This window comes from Panthera pardus, unplaced genomic scaffold (genome assembly GCF_024362965.1).
Source record: "Panthera pardus isolate Hobbes unplaced genomic scaffold, ASM2436296v1 HiC_scaffold_17, whole genome shotgun sequence".
NCBI classification, from domain to species: domain Eukaryota; kingdom Metazoa; phylum Chordata; class Mammalia; order Carnivora; family Felidae; genus Panthera; species Panthera pardus.
The window spans coordinates 37,359,062-37,380,060 of record NW_026526732.1 but is presented as its reverse complement, the minus strand read 5'-3'; the positions used below and the strand labels follow the sequence as shown (position 1 = coordinate 37,380,060).

Sequence of the window (20,999 nt, the reverse complement as noted above, 5' to 3'; positions counted from 1 at the left end):
CTTCAGAGACATACAATTTGAAGCAATGCAAGCTTGCAAAATGGGATGGGTAGGAGCAATGACCTTTTTATCCCTCTCATTTATAAACACATAAATAGAAGACAATCCAGTCTAGGGATTATAAATGGAGGAAAAAGAGAGAAATACAAATCTTACTTGCTTCCCAGAAAGGCTTTGGCTATATTCCAAACCTAAATTATTTGAGCATAACAGTTAGCAAGGTGTATATGAATCGGGGACTTTTTCAAAGTGACCTCTCAGGGGCTGTGTAAACTGTAAGGTTATAAAGTATTGTCTTTAGGATATTATTAAATACAACTACCTACTAGTTTATATTAAAATCACTTTGAGGGCTTGTGACTTTAAATCCTTCTTCAGTAACTTCTGGAAGCTCATCGACTTGTGCTACTGGAGAAAAAAGGTGGGAAGCTTACCACTGACTAATAACAGCCAGAGTGCATACCGCTCAGAAACGCCGGCCCTCGGTTCTCCCATCCCTGGGTGGACCAGCGAACCTTATTTTCCAGATGCCATGCGGCCCTTACCTGCGCTGGGAACAGAAGGAAGTAGTGGACCCTCCCCTCCTCCCCCAAGACTGGAAAAAGTCTTTCCAAATATCATTCCCTGCCCTCCAGATGAGAAACTACACTGCACAACAGATCCTCTCAAGATTGAGAGACGGAGGGTGAGGCAGAGAGCACGCGCCAAGCGAGGGCAATCAGACTGAGGAGAGAACTGCCTAAGGGGTGGAGGAATCTTCCAAAGCAGCAGCAAAGGCTCAGTTTGGAAGAAAGCCTCAACACAATTGAATGTCCAAAGGGACGGTCCTGAACGCACACACCGCTGGTTCCTACCCACTCCGGGCAGGTAACCCGAGGGCGAAGTGACCGCCAGCGCCCAGTGAGCTCCTCCGGACCAGCCTCCTGGCACCCAAGTGCAGCTGCCTTTATTGAAAGGAAGAAAGAAAGGGAGCAAAGCTACAGAGAGGGTCTTCAAGAAAACTGGAAAGGAGTCCGCAGATAGAAACCCTCCGGCGATCTGCCTAGGTGGCGAGGTTAGAGCTGCCTTGGGGCCAGTCGTTGAGCGCCAGTGCTGGGGGCGGAGGCGCGAGGGAGCTGGGGAGCTGTGCCCGGGAGAGCGGGGTGCGCCCAGCCTGGGGCCGCGGAGAGTAGCGGGCTCAGAAGCGGGGGGCGGGGGTCTGGCGCCCGCCGGACCTTCGGCCCCAACACTCCCAGCGCGAACGCGCAGACCTCTCCCCGCGAGAGCTGCCTTCTGAGGGGGCTCTCCTCACCACGCTGTGCCTCCCCCACTCCCCCCGGCTCGCGTTCTCCGCCTTCTTTGCAGTGTCCAGAGATGCTCCGTCGCAGACCCGGGACCCCTTAGGCGCCTCTTCCCGTCCCTCTGCCAAATCGCAACGCCTGTACTTTTCCAGCTCCCTCTTTCCCTCTTGAAATTGAAAGTTATTGAGGTCGCTCAGGGTTGTTGCTCCAGCAGTTTCCTTCCCCGCCCCCGAGCTCCCCCCGCCCCCCGCAGCCATCCCCCTCTTCCCCCTCCCTCGTCCCGTCCTTCCCTCCCTCCCTCCCTCCACCACTGGAGCGGCTCCTACTCGCGAACAGCAGAAGCAGCTCGGGGTCTCTCCGCCGCCCCTTGGCCATGGCCGCGGTGCCGACGGCGCCCGCTCCCCTAGGATCCCCGGGCCCCCGCCGTTGCCGCCGCAGCCACCGCAACCTCTGAGCCCAGTGGGCCGCCGCCGCCGCCGCCGCCCCCCGCCCGCCCGGATCCCACCCGCCGCCGCCGCTCACCATGCTACCTGCGGCCGTCCCGGCGAGGCCGCTCGCTGCTCGTGGAACCTTCGCTCGCGGTGTTGACAGCCACCGTTGCGGAGCCGCCGGGGTCCAGGGCTCGGACAATTTGAAAGTACAATAGTTGGTGTCCCTGCACCCGACCCGCTTCGTTTGCCATCCCAGCACGCCTATCGGATCTGCGGGGAGAAGTTGTCCGCTGCTTGCGTTCTCCCTCTCTGTACGCCCAACACCTACCTATATTTCTAAAACATTTAATATAATTAACGGAAGAAAAAGGAGAAAAGGAAGGGAAACATTACTGGGTTACTATGCACTTGCGACTGATTTCTTGGTTTTTTATCATTTTGAACTTTATGGAATACATCGGCAGCCAGAACGCCTCCCGGGGAAGGCGGCAGCGAAGAAGTAAGTGCAGTGTTTTTTGTTTTTGTTGTTTTTTACGCGTTTGCTCCCTCCCGCTGCTTTCACCTGTCGGGTCTTCTAGCCTGTCCAGAGTCAGCTCCCAGCTGCAGCGGTCCTCCCGCCCAGCACCCCACGCCTCCGGGAGAAGGCGGTAGTCCAGGCTCCGGTATTGACGGCGTCTCTCACGGCTTCTCGCTACGCGCCCCTGTCTTCCTCCGCATCCTCGCGGGTGCCAAAGCGGGCGGACCGGGCGCTAACGTGGCTCCCGCCCCCTCGTGACTTAAAGTTCGCGGAAAAGTTCTGTCTTTCGTTAGACTAGCTCTAGGTATTTGTGCTTTCCTTCCGTGACTCGGGCGGGGGGCCGAAGCCCCAAGCATCCTAGACGCCCGACCCGCGAGTTGCCCCTGGCCACTGAATAAGCGCCGGGGGAGGCGCGGCCGCGGCGCCCGCTCACCTCACGCCGACGCCTCGGACAGGGAGAACTAGCTCGGGTTGCGAAGAGCTCGCGGGGCCGGCCTGGGAGCCAGCGAGCAAGCGCCTGCGCGGCCGCTATGCGCAACCGCGCACGGAGAGACCAGAAAGGCACGCGGGATGCTCGGGGTTCGCGTGTCTGCGCGCTTGCTGAGCCATTCGCGATTCCACTCCGCCGGCGGGGTGGGGGGTGGGGGGGTGAGTAGGCACTGCGGAACCCGCCGCTGGGAGCCAGAGGTGCAGGGTTTCCAGTTACGATCTTGCCCGTCACGCGTGAGCGCTTTTACCGTCTCAGGCTCTTTCAAGGGTCCCCTGGGGCAGACGGGGCCAGTGAGGGTGGGGTTCCCCCCAAAGACTTAGGCTCGCCTCCTAGCTGCCCCTTATCCTGACTCCTGTTCCTTGGACGGTTATTTTGTGAAGACGTCTTAAAACAGTGCTCTGGCTTGAATTAAACAGGTATCCCCAGGGCACCCTCAACACGGGCTGGTCTGTCTGAAAGGTGGCGTCTTCCAGAAACTAGGAGACAGGCGCGAGAATGGCACGTCTCCCTGCGCCCGGGTAGCCCGGGTAGCCCGGGTAGCCCGGCGCGCTGGCGTCTGTGCCGCCGTGGGGAGTCTGTTCGCAAATAGCAGGGCCGGGGGCGACCCTGGCTCCAGCGTGGGGGGGCGCTGGTAGGGTCAGGGAGGGAGCACCTTCCCGGAGCTCGCCGGGGGCAGAGAGCGGCGCTACTGCGGTGGCCCCTCGGACCTCCGCCGCGGGGGAGCCAGTGACGCTTGGCGGCGACGCGTCCGGCGCGCGGACCCTTCTCGGAGCGCCGACCCGCGAAGCCTCTCGCGGCGGGCGCAGCGCAGAGGACACAGCACAGGCTTGTGTGAGATGGAGATTTAGTAATCGCTTCTCTGCGCTGTCTCTGCCCTGCCCCTGGACGTGAGGGTCCCCTGAAAGCTCCCTTTGTGCCACTCGCCTCGGGCAGACAAGGTCTGATTCACCTGAAAATTGCCTTTAAAAAACGTAGCTGGGCCCAAGCGCCAGGGGATCCGGCTCGGTCTCACCCGCCTCTGAGATCGCGTAGCAAGGGGCAGGAGTGCCCAAGCTAAACATGTCAGGGCACCCGATTTATTATTCTTGGCCTCTGAATGGTTTGTGTTCTTCGTAACTCCTCCATCCACCCTTTCAGTCAAGACGTGCGGCCGCCTCACAGAAGGAACGGCCTGGGGCTCGAGCCTTGCCCTTGCGCCCTGGTGGTCCCTGCCTCCTTTCCTCCTCGGGATGGGGCAATCTCGTCTCTGGTCGGTTGGGAGACGGATGCCGGGCCTAAAGGCAGCCTCTTGCTTTACACTGCTCTTACCCACTACTGCCATCACCCCACCAAGGACCCCAGGGGCAGGAGCTGCACAAATTCTGGGGCGGGACAGGGTCCCGAGCGTCAGTGCAGAGGTGCCTCTGATTGCTGTTTAAGGACCCCTGTTAATGAAGGAAGACACAGGGGGAAAAAACTGGCCATCCATTCGTTCCTACCTCTCCCAGCTGACCCTCCCGCCTGCCCCCCGAGGACAACTGTGCGGGAAGCTGCCCTGTGATGCAGCCCCAAAGCTGCGGAGAGCAAGGGATGACGCACCTCTAGGCTCATACTAGACAGAAATCACAGAGTCAAAGGGGGAACTGCTTTCCGACTTGCCTTAACCATCTCAAGGCCAAGTCAGAGGCGCCCTCTGGTTGTGTAGCGGGGATGAGAGAAGGAGTGGGTGGCATTGGGTTGAAATTCCAATTATTCTGTGGGAGTGGTGCTGGGAGAGAGCTCCCATAACAAGGGACGCTCCTTGCTTCTTAGCCCTGGAGTCGGCCTTGGCGGCTGGGTTTGCTGGTGCAACGCTGGGAGAGGGGCGACCTCTTGCGTCCTCTGAGGAGACAGACGAGGCTCCTGGCAGGTGCAGTATGATTTTTTGGAGAATCTGGAAGGAGTGGAGGGTAAGGAGAGATCTTTGTTAAATGTCCATTGAAACTCAAGGCCAAATTGCGTGTACATGTACTCGTTTCTTTGGAAATTTGGGAAGGAAATGTGTAAAACTTTTTTCTTCAATTACGGTCTAGGGGAAAAACTTTTACGAAAGATAAGGTAGTAGTCAAAGGTATTTTAGGAAAAATATAAAAAAGCGGTCCTTACTATTTTTCTTAAGAGACAGCTAATGTGAACATTTAAGAGTATCCTTTTTGGCCTGTAGTTAAATAGCTTCATTTTTCTACACTTTTAAAATCTTAACTAAGGATACAAGAGATAGAAAATTAAGGTGTAAGGACCGTTTTTTCAAAGTTTTTTAAGTGATCTCTTGAATGTTTTAGTAGAAAAGTTTCTTGCCAAAAAAAAAAAAGACATTTGTTTGCAGTGTTAAGTATTGTGAAGTGTAAGGGACCATGGTTAATCCTCAGATGTAGCAGATGAAGTCACGTTAGTATTCTCCTGTTTTCCTGACACAAATGCTGTACCATTTGTCTGTACTTTGTGAAAACTAGTGATCTTTAAACATGAATTGTGTACTTTAAAAATATATGTGGGGGCGCCTGGGTGGCTTGGTCGGTTAAGCGTCCGACTTCGGCTCAGGTCATGATCTCACGGTCCGCGAGTTCGAGCCCCGCGTCGGGCTCTGTGCTGACGGCTCAGAGCCTGGAGCCTGTTTCAGATTCTGTGTCTCCCTCTCTCTCTGCTCCTCACCTGTTCATGCTCTGTCTCTCTCTGTCTCAAAAATAAATAAATGTTAAAAAAATTTTTTTTTTTTTAAAAATAAATAAATAAATAAATAATATATGTGGAGTTATGGGTGCAACAGATACACAATAACCTTTTTTTTTAATCTATTTGGATTCATATACAGCTTCTAGAGATGACTAACTTTAATTTATTTAAGATAAGAATGAAATGCAACTCTTACTTAAAACTCCCCAACCAGCAATGTTTTCAAAGGCAAGGCTTGGCTTTAAGTACAGTGCTAAATCAAGAACCCAAATCCAGTTCTTAACTCATTTCCAGCTCAGCCTTTGCAACTTAGTACAGTCAGCTTCTGAGTTTCAGATTATATGCTAATAAAATTAAAGGTCATATTTACCATAATGATAATAACCACAATACCTTACTGGCACATTGAACTTTCACTTGAATTATTCATTCAGACCCCTAAGTAGTAATGTGAAGTGCGGGCATTAATATTCCCATTTTACAGAGAAAGAATCTGAAAAACAGACTCAGTAATTTGTACAAAGCCATACAACTAGTAGGTAGAATTTGTCTCCTGCTAGTTACACTACCTGCTGATCCATGTCAGAGAGAAAATGTCAGTTATGTTAAGTAATACATCTGATAGTCTCCAGACCATCATTTATCCACTTTGTCTGAGGAATAAGCTGTTCTGGTTGACTGAAGATTTTTGGACTGATACTTACGTTAGCAACCAACGTCAAAAAATTAATTATTTAGTAATAACAGTAATAACGTATACTAGTAGTGAAGCTTGCTAAATATAATAACATTATTTGGTTATTTAGAAGACATTGTAGGATCATATTATTCCAGAAGATTATTGTTAGAAACATCATATGCCTTTGTAGTATACATCTATTAATTGGATTTTAATTGTCTGGATTCTAGGTACACACAAGTTGTGAAAAGCCATTGCGTGCATAATAATTACAAAGCTTCCGTTGCACAATCTGCGAAACTTCTAAAAATATTTCATAAATATATCTGAAATAAAGGAGTAAGAATACAGGACAAATAATTTTAATGGTAAAAAAATAAAAGCCATCTTATTAGAATACTCTGGTCATTGTTCATGACATTGTTTTGGATGTGGAGCCATTCTTTGGGATTCTGATACACTCTTGGTAATTACACTGCTAATTCTAGTAAATAACAACTTATAGGATAGAAAAAATATTTCATTCTACTTTGCATTTGTAGTATTCATTTTGAATGGAAACGTGTTTTGGATATTGGCTACAATGCGTTTTCCTATCTGTCTACCTTTGTTACCAGTCTACTTTGTTTTTGAGAGAAACATTGTTTAATAGATGGGAGACATGAGTAAAATTTGCTGGAGAAAATATATTCTGCAACCTATCATGTGATATCTATGAATCAAAGCAACAAATTTAAACTCGTAGGCAGTAATGGCAGTATCTAAAGACACTCAAAAGACATTTATTTTTGTAAATTCTGATATAGTCACTATTATACTATCAGAGTTATTTCTTAAAATATCTTTTTGTTAACTATTTTAATTCCTTGTTTATTACTTTAATGGAAGGATTTTACTTAGAACATTAAGAATGATTAATTTTTAAATATTGTGTTTTTAATCCCGAGCTATTCCATGAAAAGTAATTAAGAATGTAAGAATGAGTGTGAAATTGACTTAATATCATTTCATTGTTCCTCTAAGCATGAAATATGAACAGTATTCCAACTTACAAGTAGAAAAATTTTGCTAAATCATTTCTCCACTAAATATTTTACACATAATTTAATATTCTACAAATTAGGTCCCCAGAAAGCAATGAATGGAAATTAAAACATGTACTTACATTTGATTTTCAAGTTATTATGGGGAAACCATACATGCCACGATACTGCAAAACAAATTTCTTAGTCATTTGATCATTTTAGACTATTTCAATCTGGACAGAGATCTCTAGATTGCTACTAAATATCTAAAAATATTTTCCCATTAATATTTTAATGCAGTCATTCTTTTAAATTCTATGTATATACTGTGTACAGTTGTCAGAACCTTAAATGGAATTAAAGACCAAATGGTCCCTTTGAAATTATAAGAATGAAGTGTCAAAAAAATAAAACTATTCTACATATAGTTATTTCTTAAATCATCTTTTCCTGCTTTATCACCATCTAAATGTTTCATTTTGGATGTTGTCCTAACCTTTCTTCCTATTTTCCCACTGTCCACTCATCCCACCTCCCAAAAATCCTTTTCCAAGTAGTGAATTCTTGAAATGCCATCAGAGTGGGTATTATATTTCATGAAATGTAAGATTCAACTTTGGTTACCATTAGGAAAACATCATTCAGTTCTGAGAGCATGGTAAGGATCATGCAAGACAGTGTGTTGAAATTACATGTTTTACTTGGTTAGAGCTATTTCTTCTCTGAACAGTGCATTTTACATTGGCATGCTTTTGAGAATGATCATTTGAAAAGTGTTGCATCATAAATTATATAGACTTTTTTAGCTTGCTTTTTGATTTTGAGGGAAAATGTGGATTGCTTTCTTAATTGTGGATTTTTTTCTTCAGGTTTAAAATGATTGGATTATATTAAATTTACCATCTGTTGGACAACCTAGTAAGTTTGAAATGCTTTGCAAAACATGAAGTGTGAAATGTACATCTGTAAAATTTACTGCCCATTTTTTCTATTTATTTAATCCCACCCATCAGATAGTTCCATTCAGGAATATACTAGCATTCTGCTTAAAGTACTGATCCAGCAATACCAAAAAGAATGGAATGTTCCATTCTCAAGGATTGTGGGGGTGCTGAGAATGTTTAATGTCCAAGTGCCATTGAGTACCATGAAATCCCATTTTCTGCTCCAAAGACTTTGCAACAATATGAAACTTTTGAGCAAAATACCTACATTTTCACATTTGAAAAGTTTAAATAATTTCAAAAATTCATTTTAAAAATACAGTTACAGGTGCCTCTTATCTGATAAGAGCATTTCTACTTTCTTTGTTATCTTGGCAAAGGACCTAGTTGCCATCGGCTGTCACTAAAATTCTTCTGGAAGTTTTATAGAGAAAATTCAGTGGTACTACAGAATATGATTGCCCAGTTAAATATGTATTTAATAGCTTTTAGCTGTCGTTATGCCTTATGCAAAAATCTAGTCCAGTCTTCGAAACACTACCTGATTGGCATTCCATCTGACATTTAAGAATTTGATGAATAGCAAGCATCATAAATTCATGGTAGAGACTGGGACCTAAGATGCAAATGAGGGAGGGGCGCCTGGGTGGCTCAGTCAGTTGAGCCTCTGGCTTCGGCTCAGGTCATGATCTCGCAGTTTGTGAGTTCGAGCCCTGTGTGGAGCCTGCTTCAGAGTCTGTGTCTCCCCCTCTCTCTGCCCCTACCCCACTCATGCTTTGCCTCCTTCTCTGTCAGGAATAAAAAAACGTTAAAAAAAATTTTTTTTTTTAAGATGCCAATGAGGGAGAATCCCCAGGGTGTGGTGGAGAAAAGTAGACTGGGAAGTAGAACTGGGTTCTAGATCCAGCATAGCTACTAATATTTGGACGACCCAGGCAAGTCCCTTCACCACACTAGGTTGTAAGTCCTCATCTGTGAAATAGGGTGGTTGATTGAAAATTTGTAAGTGATTCCTACAGTCTCTTCAACTTATCATCTTTTGGCTTGAGAACGTAAATCAGGCTAGGGAGTTAAACAGTTCTTCTAAACTTAGTTGTCCTTTTCAACTAAGTTTAGTGGATGAAGATTGAGAATGCAAACAACTATAAGTATTCATTTATTATAAGGAAATGCATATAAAGATTCATTTGTAAGTACCTTATCAAAGTACAGACTGAATTAATTATGATATTTCTCATTCTTCACAATTTCTAGTGCCCCAAAACTGTAGCCATAGCACCAGTCAGCATACTCAGTCTTCAGCAGGCCTATCTTGTCCTTGAGTCTTGGGGTGCCTGGGGAGCTGGTTTGGAATGCACTAGAGAGATCCTGCAGAGCTCCCCTACCATGGCAGGCTTTCAGAAGTGGCCTGTGCTGGAATGGAAGAAGCAATTACAGTGGCCCAGGTTTAAGATAATAAGGGCCTGTGTTATGATAGTGACTGATTGAGCAAGGGTGTGTATACAGCACATATTTTCTATTGATCGAATGTATAGGTCTTGGCAACTAATTGGATATGAAGGGAAAAGACATGGACACATTTGGCAGTAAACTTTGTAGTATAAGGACTCAGAATCGGATGAATGGAAAAGTCATGGAGATAAACAAAAAGATGGGAAAGTGAGAGAAGCAGACTGAGTAGGAAACTTACTTTTCTTTTGAGATATCTTTTGTTTGAGGGCCAGTAGAGCATCCAGTAGCTCAGAATCAAAGTTTCAGAGGGTCAGGGCTGAAGGTAAGTATTTTGCAGTCACATAAAGGAGATAGTTGAATGCATGAAATAAAATCTAGTGGTGCCGTATTTATTATTAAAAGGGTTTGCATAGCTGACACTGAGACTCACTCTTATTGGTAGTATCAAAATAAGATTAAGGTACTTTCTGTATTTTAAAGAATCTAATATATCATTCTTAACTGCAGCTTCTCATTTTTATAAGAGAATGGTCACTGAGCTGCATTTTTAAAAATTATTTTAGAAAGAGAACACAAGTTAGGGAGAGGGGCAGAGGGAGAGAATCTTAAGCAGGCTCCATATTCAGCGTGAAGCTAGACTTGGGACTAGATCCCACAACCCTGGGATCATGACCTGAGCCGAAATCAAGAGTCAGATGCTCCACCGACTGAGCCACCCTGGTGCCCCTGAACTGCAATTTTAAGTTGCCAAATCATGCAACTGGACATCATACTTGGAAATCTTATCACCCGTGGAACTGTCTTACCTAGCCACAGATCACAGGAGACTTAAGAAACTTTATGATAATGAAAGATATGTTCCCATAAGGTGTAAAAAGTGCTTTTTAAAAAATCATTCCATTGGGATCTCCTCATAACAGCATCTCCTCATAACAGTGGCCTTCTCCTTTCAAGCAGATTTCTCTCCAAAGTGTGCTCTCTTATAATCAGTGGTTCTGAGGATGGGGCGGAACTTAAAGGAGCCGAGTCCCTCTGGACAGTGTGTGGATTCCCTCTGCAACATCTCTTCTGTGTAGTTACCCAGCCCTAGTAACAGCTAGGACCCCACCCTCTTTCTCCTCCTATTCAATTTTGACCTTCTGTATCAGAAACAGGTAGTGTTTTCCAGTGTGTCTGTTCTTCTAGTTCTCTTCTGAGCACTTGGCTTGGGCATAGGATTCAATTAAGTTATGTTAAAACATCTTTCTAAAATGAATACACAATAATGCAATGCACTATATTCACTCCTAAAAACTGTCCTCAGAAAACTAGCTGGTAAGCATATTTATAATTATACCCCAATACAAAGCACATTCCTGAAAGCAAGTGGTAAAGCAGCCCCCATTTTATAACCACATAATACAAACCACCACCACACAATATAAAATAACAGAATTTGTGAGATGCTTATTTTAGAACACTGTTTTTTTAACATATGCTTGATAAGTTGGTAAGAAAAAGAGCAGCTATTTTCTCATTGTTATGTTCTTTTCTAATTCAAAGGGACGTCACAGGTATGAACACAGTCATCTTGATAAAGGCTTTCACAGAAGGAAAGGCGTATTGGTCACATTTTACTGATATGAAAGAGACAAAAATGTCACACCAAAGTGAGTGTAAATGCCTTGTGGCAAACTATAGTTTCGTAGTCCTCAGACCACTGTTATATTCATATATTTGTTATTTTACTATTTATTTTACTAGTTTTTACTATTTTACTAGTTATTTTACTATTTATACTTATTAACATGAGTGTTGAGATACTGATTATTATCTACATAGCTGCCATGTTTTGGGGCACCTGAGTGGTTCAGTTGGTTAAGCTTTCGGCTCTTGACATTGGCTCAGGTCATGATCTCATGGTTTATGGGTTGGAGCCCTGCGTCGGGATCTGTGCTGACAGTGTGGAGCCTGCTTAAGATTGTCATTCTCTCCCTCTCTTTCTGCCCCTCCACAGCCCGCTCTCTCTGTCTCTCTCTCTCTCTCTCTCTCTCTCTCAAAATAAACTTAAAAAAAAATAGCTGCCATGTTTTAATCACCTGTGAGTGCCAGATCCTGTACTTGATGTTTTTGCAAATGTTGTCTCATTTAGTGTTCACACTTACCCTGTAAGGAAGGTACCAATAGTCTCATGTTAGTTGCCTAACAGCACTCAACAAAAATGTGGTGGACCTGGGATTTCAGCCCAGGTTTGGCTCCAAAGCCCATGTCCTTCCCTGATTTCTTCACATCTCCTCAACTCCTGGGATTATTACTTGGGCGGTAATAGGTGTATTTTCTCAAACCTCAGCTCACCTTTTCTTTCCCTTACTCTCTCTTTGCTCATTTTTTTTCTTCCTCCTTTAATAAACCACAGCTGCTTCCCCAACATTTACTATAGAGGTCATTTCTGGTGTTCTAGTACTTTCTCCCACTTCTCTTTCTTTATTTCTACCCCTTTGCTCCCTTTCCTTAAATTTGCCCTACTGATGGTTTTTAAAAATAAAAAGTTGTTGATTTTTTCATTAGAAGCAATAGAGTAGCACATCTTATATGAAATACTTTGAGATTATTCTTCTCATGTACTGTGTGCATATCCAGGAGAAGATTAACTTGGGCATGAGGATGTGGGAAAGTCTATAATTTTGCAGTTAAATATCAAAAACCTTTTATGTAATTTACACCCACAATAGATATTTCACTGGCTAGTTTTTGTTTTCCAGAAAAGTTATCTTTACGGTGTTTCATAAAATCTGCTATTTATATTACTTTTACCATGAGTATTAACAGTAACCTCCACTCCAAATTCTTGCTTTATGGGCCTTGGTACAGTGATTTTCAACCCTGATTTCAAATTAGAATCACCTGGGGAATCTTTAAAACAAAACAAAACAAAAAACTAATGCCAGACTCCACCCTGGGCCAAATGAAGCAATCTCTGGGGATGGGCCTGGACATCTGTATTTTCAAAAGTAGCCCTGGTGATTCCAATTTGCACCCAAGACTGAGAACTACTGTTGAAACCTTAATTCAAGAGTAACTATTACAGGGGCACCTGGGTGGCTTAGGTTGGTTAAGCTTCCCGACTCTTGATCGTGGCTCAGCTCATGATCTCATGGTTCGTGGGTTCGAGCCCTGAGTCTGTCTCTGTGCTGACCCTGCAGAGTCTGCTTGGGATATTCTCTCTCTCTCTCTCTCTCTCTCTCTCTCTCTCTCTGCCCCTTCCCCACTCTTAGCCTCTCTCTCTCAAAAATAAATAAGTAAACATTTAAAAACAGAATAACTATTACAGCCAAGCAGCTGTTAAAAACAATGCCAGTTTCATGGGGGCCAGACAGAAAAATGCACTTGTGTGAGGCGTGACAAGAGATGAGATATATGTCCTCTGAGCAGGTAGTAGTTTAAAATATAAAGTAGTCTGATAGCCCCATATTGTTTATCAATAGAGTATTGTTAATTAAACCTGTGGCACTGACCAGAACACAGCAGACTATCTGACAGAGAATTGTTTCAGCTGAAGAGTCTAAGAAAAGAGAGCAAAGTGCACACAGTAGGACACGAAAGTGTGTTTAACACTGACTTCACAGGGCAAGAACATTGCTGCTGGGCGACGTGCACCCAGAGGAGAGCCTGCTTGCTGCTGAACTCCTCCGTGGGTGAGTGAGGCAGTAAATGGATAGAAGATGGGGTATCAGCCATACCAAAATTTTTTTTTCAAAGCTTCTTAATAATAAACAACTGTTTTCATGTCTTACCAAGTGATTGGTAATGTGCCCTCGAGCCCTTTTTGTTTTTAGAACACACGTAATGGTTAGAAAACTGCCTAAAAGAAATAAACATTCCTTTCTTTTATAGTTTCAACAATTGCTGACTAACTTTAGATTGACTACTGTTGGTGAGTAAAATTACTATAAATAGCGTACTTTAACTCCATGTTAATGGGTTAAGTTTTGTGGTAGGTTGTTTACTTATGAACTTACTGCTTTTTACTTCTGTCCTAATGTGCTCTTCTGTGGGTGGTTATCTTCATTACATCTCATCTATTATTCTTTTCCAGTCAATGAAGGATTTTCAAACCTTGTCATAAACCAGGGAAATCTCCATGTAAAAGTGAAGTGGAAGTCTGGGCTTCCTGTCAGACTTAATTCGGCTTGTTAAGGGGGCTCCTTGGGAGAATTTGGGTTCTAGTGAGTCACCAGGCCAAATCCCAATAACCACAATTGCCAAAAGTAATTAGACTGAGGAAAGCCAGGCTTCTTGGGAGGAGGGTCATCACAGCACACTTGAGCCATTGCTCCGTGGTCAGACCTAGTTACTTGTCCCTAAGGATTGGGAGCAATCATGAGTTACAGAGAGCAGGAAATCCACCAGAAAACAGTGCTTTTCCACCACTTTTTTTTTTCTTCAATAGATTATTCACCCTAAGCATGCAAGAGATGAAACTGTGCCCGTGGCATACACGGTATAAACTGCAGTTCATGTCACCATCAACTTGACAACCACTTTGTCTGCCTGCAGGGGTGCATTTGCACACACAAGGAGCTCCTGCTGCTCTGCAAGTACTCTCCTTCCCATCCTCAGTAGATGAGAAGAACCTAAAAAGCTTACTCTGAGGCTTTGTAGAAGAGGTGTCTGGTTAGGATGGGAAGGGAAGAGATCCTTGTAAGCATCCTGAGTTCAATTTAGATATAATATTACTGAAGTAACATTTGGAAATAAGAAAATCATAGTACATTTCCAGGACAGGGGTTCTAAAACCTCCAGAGCTAGGAAAGGGCCAAGAGTGCACTTACGATTTCTTGTACTGAAAAGAATACCACTTAGAAACATGATGCCATAGTAGCTAAGGAGAAGTTATCAATAAGTGGTGCTCTAATTTTAAACTTGTAATATGTTAGAAGTTAGAAGATTGCTAAACATTTCTGTAGGAAAATATTCACGTAACACAAAGATATCTGTGCTTAATAACCTAAGTGAAAGTTCACCTTTGAAATTATTGGCAATTGCCTCAAACATCCAAAAAGGATACTCTGTCACTCTATGTGATGGATCTTTAATTGTACAAAGACACAGAGTTCCCACTGTTCACTGTCCTTAAATGGGGGGAAGTTCCACATTCTTTTATGATTCAAGAATAATTTCAGATTATTTCAATACTTCTGTGACTTTGGATCACTAGCTCTTTTTGTTTAAACATGTGGCTGGGAGATATTGCTTACTTTAAATCCGTAGAGAGGCAGGCAGTCAGATTCTTTTTCTGGCCAGCATTCTCTGGCAAGTGGCAATGTCCAGGTAACATTTGGCAAGTAAACCTTGGCCTCATGCACTGTGCACCTTGAAGAGATGCAATGACCTCTAGACAATATGATATTACCAATTTGGTAGCACTGTATATTTGATTTTCTTTGGTCTTGAATTTGACTATGAGATAATCTAAGAATAGAAAATTTTAATTTTTGGAAATTTAGCAGCAGAACTGTGACCTCTATTTACTTGTGTCACTGCCTTTGGAAGGCATGTCATTTCTGCCATGAAATACAAAAGATAGAGACAAATGCTGCTTGGCCACAAGCTATATGAGCACATACTGAGCTGCTGAGTATTTGTTTCTTACAAAATTCAGTCTTGTCTTTCTAATTTATGACCAATTTGTTGACCTAAGTCCAAAAGGGCCTTCATTACTATTTGGTAACAAGAAACCCCACAGGTGGCATCTTTAGCCACCCTGACCTCTATTCACCCACTCACTTCATGCCATCCTCAGAATAACTCTTGAGGTATCTCTTAGCCTCTTCCATAAAGAGGAGGCAGTCTCTCTTTCCTATAGCACATTTCCGAGACATCCACCCAGCTTTCCAGTTCTATTCAGGGCTTGATGTAGACCCAAGCTTTTAACATAGATCAGTGGGATTTCCTAGGAAGCCAGTTAGACTTACAGGATCTTGTCGATGCATACTCAGCCCTGGTATCAATAATCAATAGCATGTGCCATTCTACCCACTACTGAGGTTCCAGGGCCCAGCCCTGATTCATATCTGTTTTCAGACTTGTGAGCATTATGAGCCCATACGTCAAGGTTTAATTTCTGATAAATCAAAGGACAGTTCCAGGAAAAGAAATTCCCAACCATTTCAGGCTACCACTGCCATTTTCAGCATCCATGTGCACATCTCACTGAAATTCCAGAAATTCATTAAAAACTGCCTCTGAACTTAATATATTATCCATACTATAAATGGAGAATGTACAATCCCAGAAACCTTTATGTAATAATTTTTAACCAAATTACTAAATTAATAGGCTGAGGGGCAAAAGTACTATTGTTCTTCAGGTAAGAACACATTTTAAATGAAAATTGGCAGGATTTTCCAACGTAGGATATTTTCTCTACCCTACCCTAGCCCCAAATCACTTCCTCAAACACTCTTAAAATTCTAAACCACTACGAAGATGAGTTGAACAGTCTTAATTTTAGAATCTTCCAAAGAAAAAACACACACAGACAGCCGAGTTAATTTATAAAACACTGCTGCATTTATCTTGGCAGATTTCAGTTCTCTCCTGTCTAACTCTTGCATGCTAACTCACACTCAGCAATTCATGGAACCAACAAGTCATTTCTATGTATTAAGCACATTGGGAACCATTGCACAGAATAAGTCTGGTGCTTCTTCTCACTTCTTGTACAAGTTTCTCTTCTCCTATACAATTCATTTACTGGGTCTCTGAAACCTAAATAATCCCTTTACTTTAAACCTGAAGCAAAGGGAGAGTCATTTTTACAAGAGCAATAAATGAAAGTGGCTGTTGAGATACTTTACTTGAATTGGTCTGCACACTGAAGTACCTTTTTGTTAATACAAACCCTTCATATTCTAGCAAGCAGCTCCCTGAAATTCTAGGGCTGCTTAAAATTATACGACCAGAGACCAGGAATCTCCCCTCCCCCACCAGTTCCCTGCTCCTGGGAGTATGCCAGCAATTTTGCAGGATTCATTCTGACAACTGTTCTGGTGTAAATATTTAGAGAAATCCTTTCCATTAGAGATTAAACAAAGTGTAAGTAACTGCTCCTAAATGATAGATCTTATTAATGTTTGCAACAGCAGGCCTTATGCTATCTGATGCACAGATTCCAATACACTGGAAAAGACTAAGAGAAAAAGAATCAAGACAGGAATTACATGTAACTGTATGTAATGTGAACTGAAAAATATTGTCTTAAGTTGCTGTTGTAGAGACATGGTTTAATTTGCACAGAATGTAGGAGAAATGAGTTAATTTAAATAGAAAAGAATAAAAGTTTGCTACTGGTGTTTTAATGGTTTATAAAAGATGGGGGGGGGCGGTAATTACAGATCTCTTTATCAGCAGGTTCAAATGCAGTTCTTAGCTATTTCTCCCTTTCCCTCCAAAACAAAGTAATAATAGATCTGAGATCCTATCTGATATAAGCTCTGGTTTATATATTGTTAAAGATTATTAAAAGGGATAACAGCTGGGCTCTAGTGCTTATACAAATACCACTTGTTAAAATAGGGTGGTACCCTATCTCAGGGGGTAGAAGCACACTCATGTTCCACTTCTGTGCCTTCCTGTTTGCATGGCATTTGGAAGTATTTATTATGTGCTAAGGGATAACACAGCTAAGTAATTTAAAGCATCAGAGCCTTCACTGACTGAATTTAAAACTAATTCTACACTATTGATGATTACTATCATACTTGACTAAAAAAGGTATACATCCTGTAGACTAGTTATTGTTTCTCCTTGCCTTTGATGATTTAAGGCCTCCACTATAATCTAAAAACCTTTAATTTTAATTCATTTCCTTCACTGGTATCACTATCTAAGATTTCTCATTAATATACTCAGTTTGCCTTCTTTATAGGAGTAGGATTTTTTTTAATGCTTATTTAATGTTTATTTATTTTGAGGGAAAGAGAGACAGAGTGTGAGAGAGGGAGGGGCAGAGAGAGAGGAAGACACAGAATCTGAAGCAGGCTCCAGGCTCTGACCTGTCAGCACAGAGCCCAACACGGGGCTCAAACTCACGAATGGAACTGTGAGATCATGACCTGAGCCAAAGTTGGACGCTTAACCGGCTGAGTCACCCAGGAGCCCTGGATTTTTTCCCCCCTGTGGAAAAGCACTATGATGCTATGTAAATAAAAAGATGTAAAATAAAAAGATGCTATGTAAATAATGTTAAAATATCTGCAGTGGGGTTTTACTTTTCCTTGTTTTGCTTCAATCATGTAATAACAATCATTCACTGCTGAGTCTTTAGTTGAATGCCACTTGAATCCTACATTCATCCAAATTTAGCAGAGAAATTAATAAAAAGATACATACTTTTTAATTTTTTTAAATGTTTATTTATTTTTGAAAGAGAGACAGCACGAGTGGGGGAGGGGCAGAGAGAGAGGGAGATACAGAATCTGAAGCAGGCTCCAGGATCTGAACTGTCAGCACAGAGCCCTATGTGGGGCTCGAACTCACAAGCCATGAGATCATGACCTGAGCCGAAGTCAGACGCTCAACCAACTGAGCCACCCAGGCACCCCAATAAAAAGATATTTTAGGGAGAAGAAATGGAAACTTCATAACCTTCATTGCAGAAAAATAACATCTTTCTAATTGCCGTTTTTAGACCTAGATCTTCTTGAGTTTGGACTATAGTTCAAGAAATCCCAGATTAGGGGGCAGGTAGATTGTTTTCTAATAATATTCTGCTGTATAATTTAGAGAAAACATTAATTTAGTCTACGATTCCATTGCACACACTATAAAATGAGACTCATAATCTTTCACTTATCTGAAAGCAGGAGATGTAATGTGAACTGCAAAATATTTCCTCCAACAGGAAAATCAAAGAACTCTGCCTTTTCCTTCTTGTAGCATGCTGTTCCCTTAGGTAGATAGTTGTCTGTCACAATTTCAGTATGGACTTAGGACTTCAATTCAAAGGCATGAGTTTCTCCTCATACTTTCATGGAGTTTTTTAGACCATAAGTTTTTAAAGCTAACCAGTGAAAAAGAAATTCTATTGGGGAAAAAAATAGGAGGAAAAATTGAGATTAAACTTAGTCCTCATTGAAACAGCATAAATTCATTCATTCAACAGCAATTTATTGAACATTTAGGATGTTCTGACATTACAAAAGTGAGCAAAGCACACATACAACCTGCCTTTGTGGCATGTCACAGTGGTTAAGGAAAGAAAATATAAAACTCGAATTAAACATTATTCAGCTGAAGATAAATCAGAGCTGTTAGACACTCTTTCCAAGCTGTATAGCATTTCTTCTTAAGGCTTGTTTAAACAGAATTGGAAATTAATGAGATCATTCATAAATGAGCCAACGCACATTCAGATTTTTCTCTGAGAAATAAGGGTACCAGATAGCATGTGAAGAGTGAGGACGAAGCAGGAAGGTGGAAGGAAGATCAACTGAAAACACTGGAATTTATTGGGCCTCCCAGTATTATCTTGTCTGAAAATTTATGACCAATGAATAAGAGCCATCGTTTAGCATGACATTTGTGACAATCATAGGAAGTATGCTATGCGTACTGTAAACGCAGTTGGCATTGTTAGGTAAAGCTTGTAATGGAGTGGCATAGTTTAGCTGAGCAAATTTCCATTTTCGGCACATTGACTAATTTCTATAGTTGAACTTTCCCACTAGTTCCCTAACTGGAATTACTCTTACCAAACAAATATTAAAATATTGTATGTTTAAAAATAGTGCATTTTTGTCCATCTCACAGAGGCATTTTTCAAACCTTTTATGGTAACCCCTTGACCACTACATGGAACGTATAATCTGATCTGCTTAAAGCACCAGTTTGGTAAACTCATATCAACATGTTATTTGGATTTCTTATGTAAGTCTGCAGATGACCTTTCCTAACATCAATTGATAGCTTTAAAGATGTTAGTTGCCAGAATTCAGAGCCTTGAAAATAGCATGATCCAATTCTTTTCTGTGTGTTATTGCTAACTTGTGAAAGCTTTTGAGTAAAGAAAGGTAAATATCCAGGTGTTTTTATATGTATTATCTCATAAACCTCACAACAATCTCACGATATAGTTTATTTTATAAGTGAAGAAACTGAGGCTCAAAACCATTAAGGAACTGACCAAAGTGACAGCCAACAATGGTACAAGTAAGAGTATACCCAGATCTTCTGACTTAAAGCACAGCTTTCCCGTTACACTCTGCTTTTCATCAAGAAGAGAAAGCCAGAGAAGTGTTAAATGGAGAGTTCTCTCTACAGCTGAGATGGTACCACAAATGGCTACTCAGACAAGAAATGAACTTGAGAGAGAGTAAATTGTGTGGTCAGCAGTGGTTGCTTGAGGAGAGCAATGAGAAGGCTTTAAGTTGTTTTTAAAGCAGGGGCCTGATAAGATCAGAACTATTGTTCTTAAAAGATCACTCCAGGGGCGCCTGGGTGGCTCAGTGGGTTAAGCATCCAACTTTGGTTCAGGTCATGATCTCACAGTTCATGAGTTCAAGCCCCGCGTGGGGGCTCTGTGCTGACAGCTCAGAGCTGGGAGCCTGCTTCAGACTCTGTGTCTGCCTCTCTCTCTGCCCTTCCCCTGCTCGCACACTGTCTCTGTCTCCGTCTCTCTCTCAAATGTAAATAAAAAATTTTTTAAATATATATGTGTATATATATGTGTGTGTGTGTGTGTGTGTGTGTGTGTATATATATATATATATATCACTCTAATTGCTAAATGGTAGCAGTAGTGGTGGTGGGAAATGGAAACATATGAGCTGTCTTGGTTAAGGATATAGAATCCATAGGGAAGAGTGTGTAGAGATGGGGTTCCTAGACTCCTGGCTTTAGCAACTGGATTGGTGCCATTTCAATAGAAAATACTAGAGAAGGAGCACATGTGGATTTGATATACAGCATGTTTTCATAGGTAGGAAGATTTCGGGAAGCAGTGTATGCAGCATAATCCCCTCATATTACTTAAGAAGAAAAAGAGAGTCCAGAGAAGTAAGTCAGCTGGCTGAAGTCACTTTGTAGTGGACCAGGGAGTAGAAACAACTCCTGTGGCTTGCTGTTCTGTAACACAAAATGACACACAGAGTTCCAAGGCTGGCCTTCCAAAGAAGTGTTCTGTGGATCTTCTGGCAATCTGATTCTTATTTGTATAATTAATGGTAATTTCAAAGAGAATTATCTGCTCTCTGGATCAACACTTATTTCACAATCTCTTTATTTCTGTACTCCATGAGATCCAAATCTAAAAAGTTACTATAACCTGTTGCCTTAGTCTAACATGACTCATGATGGGGCACAATTTAAAACAACAAACAAATTACACATACTATCATCAAATATAGCTGTCAATTTTCTCATCAAATGTATTCTTATTCTCTTCTTGGGAATGGTTAGATTCAGATCTGGCCCCGAGTTGGTAGAGTATCATTTATGCCCACTATTAAC

General features: G+C 42.3%; 1 protein-coding gene across 2 annotated transcripts in view; it reads left to right on the top strand.

Moving 5' to 3' along the window:
- Positions 1 to 1,580: 1,580 nt before the first annotated feature.
- The window catches only part of RSPO3 (R-spondin 3), an 86,869-nt gene continuing 67,450 nt past the window's right edge, over positions 1,581 to 20,999 (top strand). The window contains exon 1 of one of the 2 annotated variants that reach the window (XM_019418275.2): positions 1,581 to 2,210. In XM_019418275.2, the coding sequence (XP_019273820.2) occupies positions 2,114 to 2,210 (97 nt within the window). In that variant the 5' untranslated portion in view covers positions 1,581 to 2,113. The remainder of the gene's footprint in view (positions 2,211 to 20,999) is intronic. The other variant, XM_019418277.2, reaches the window with a different exon arrangement.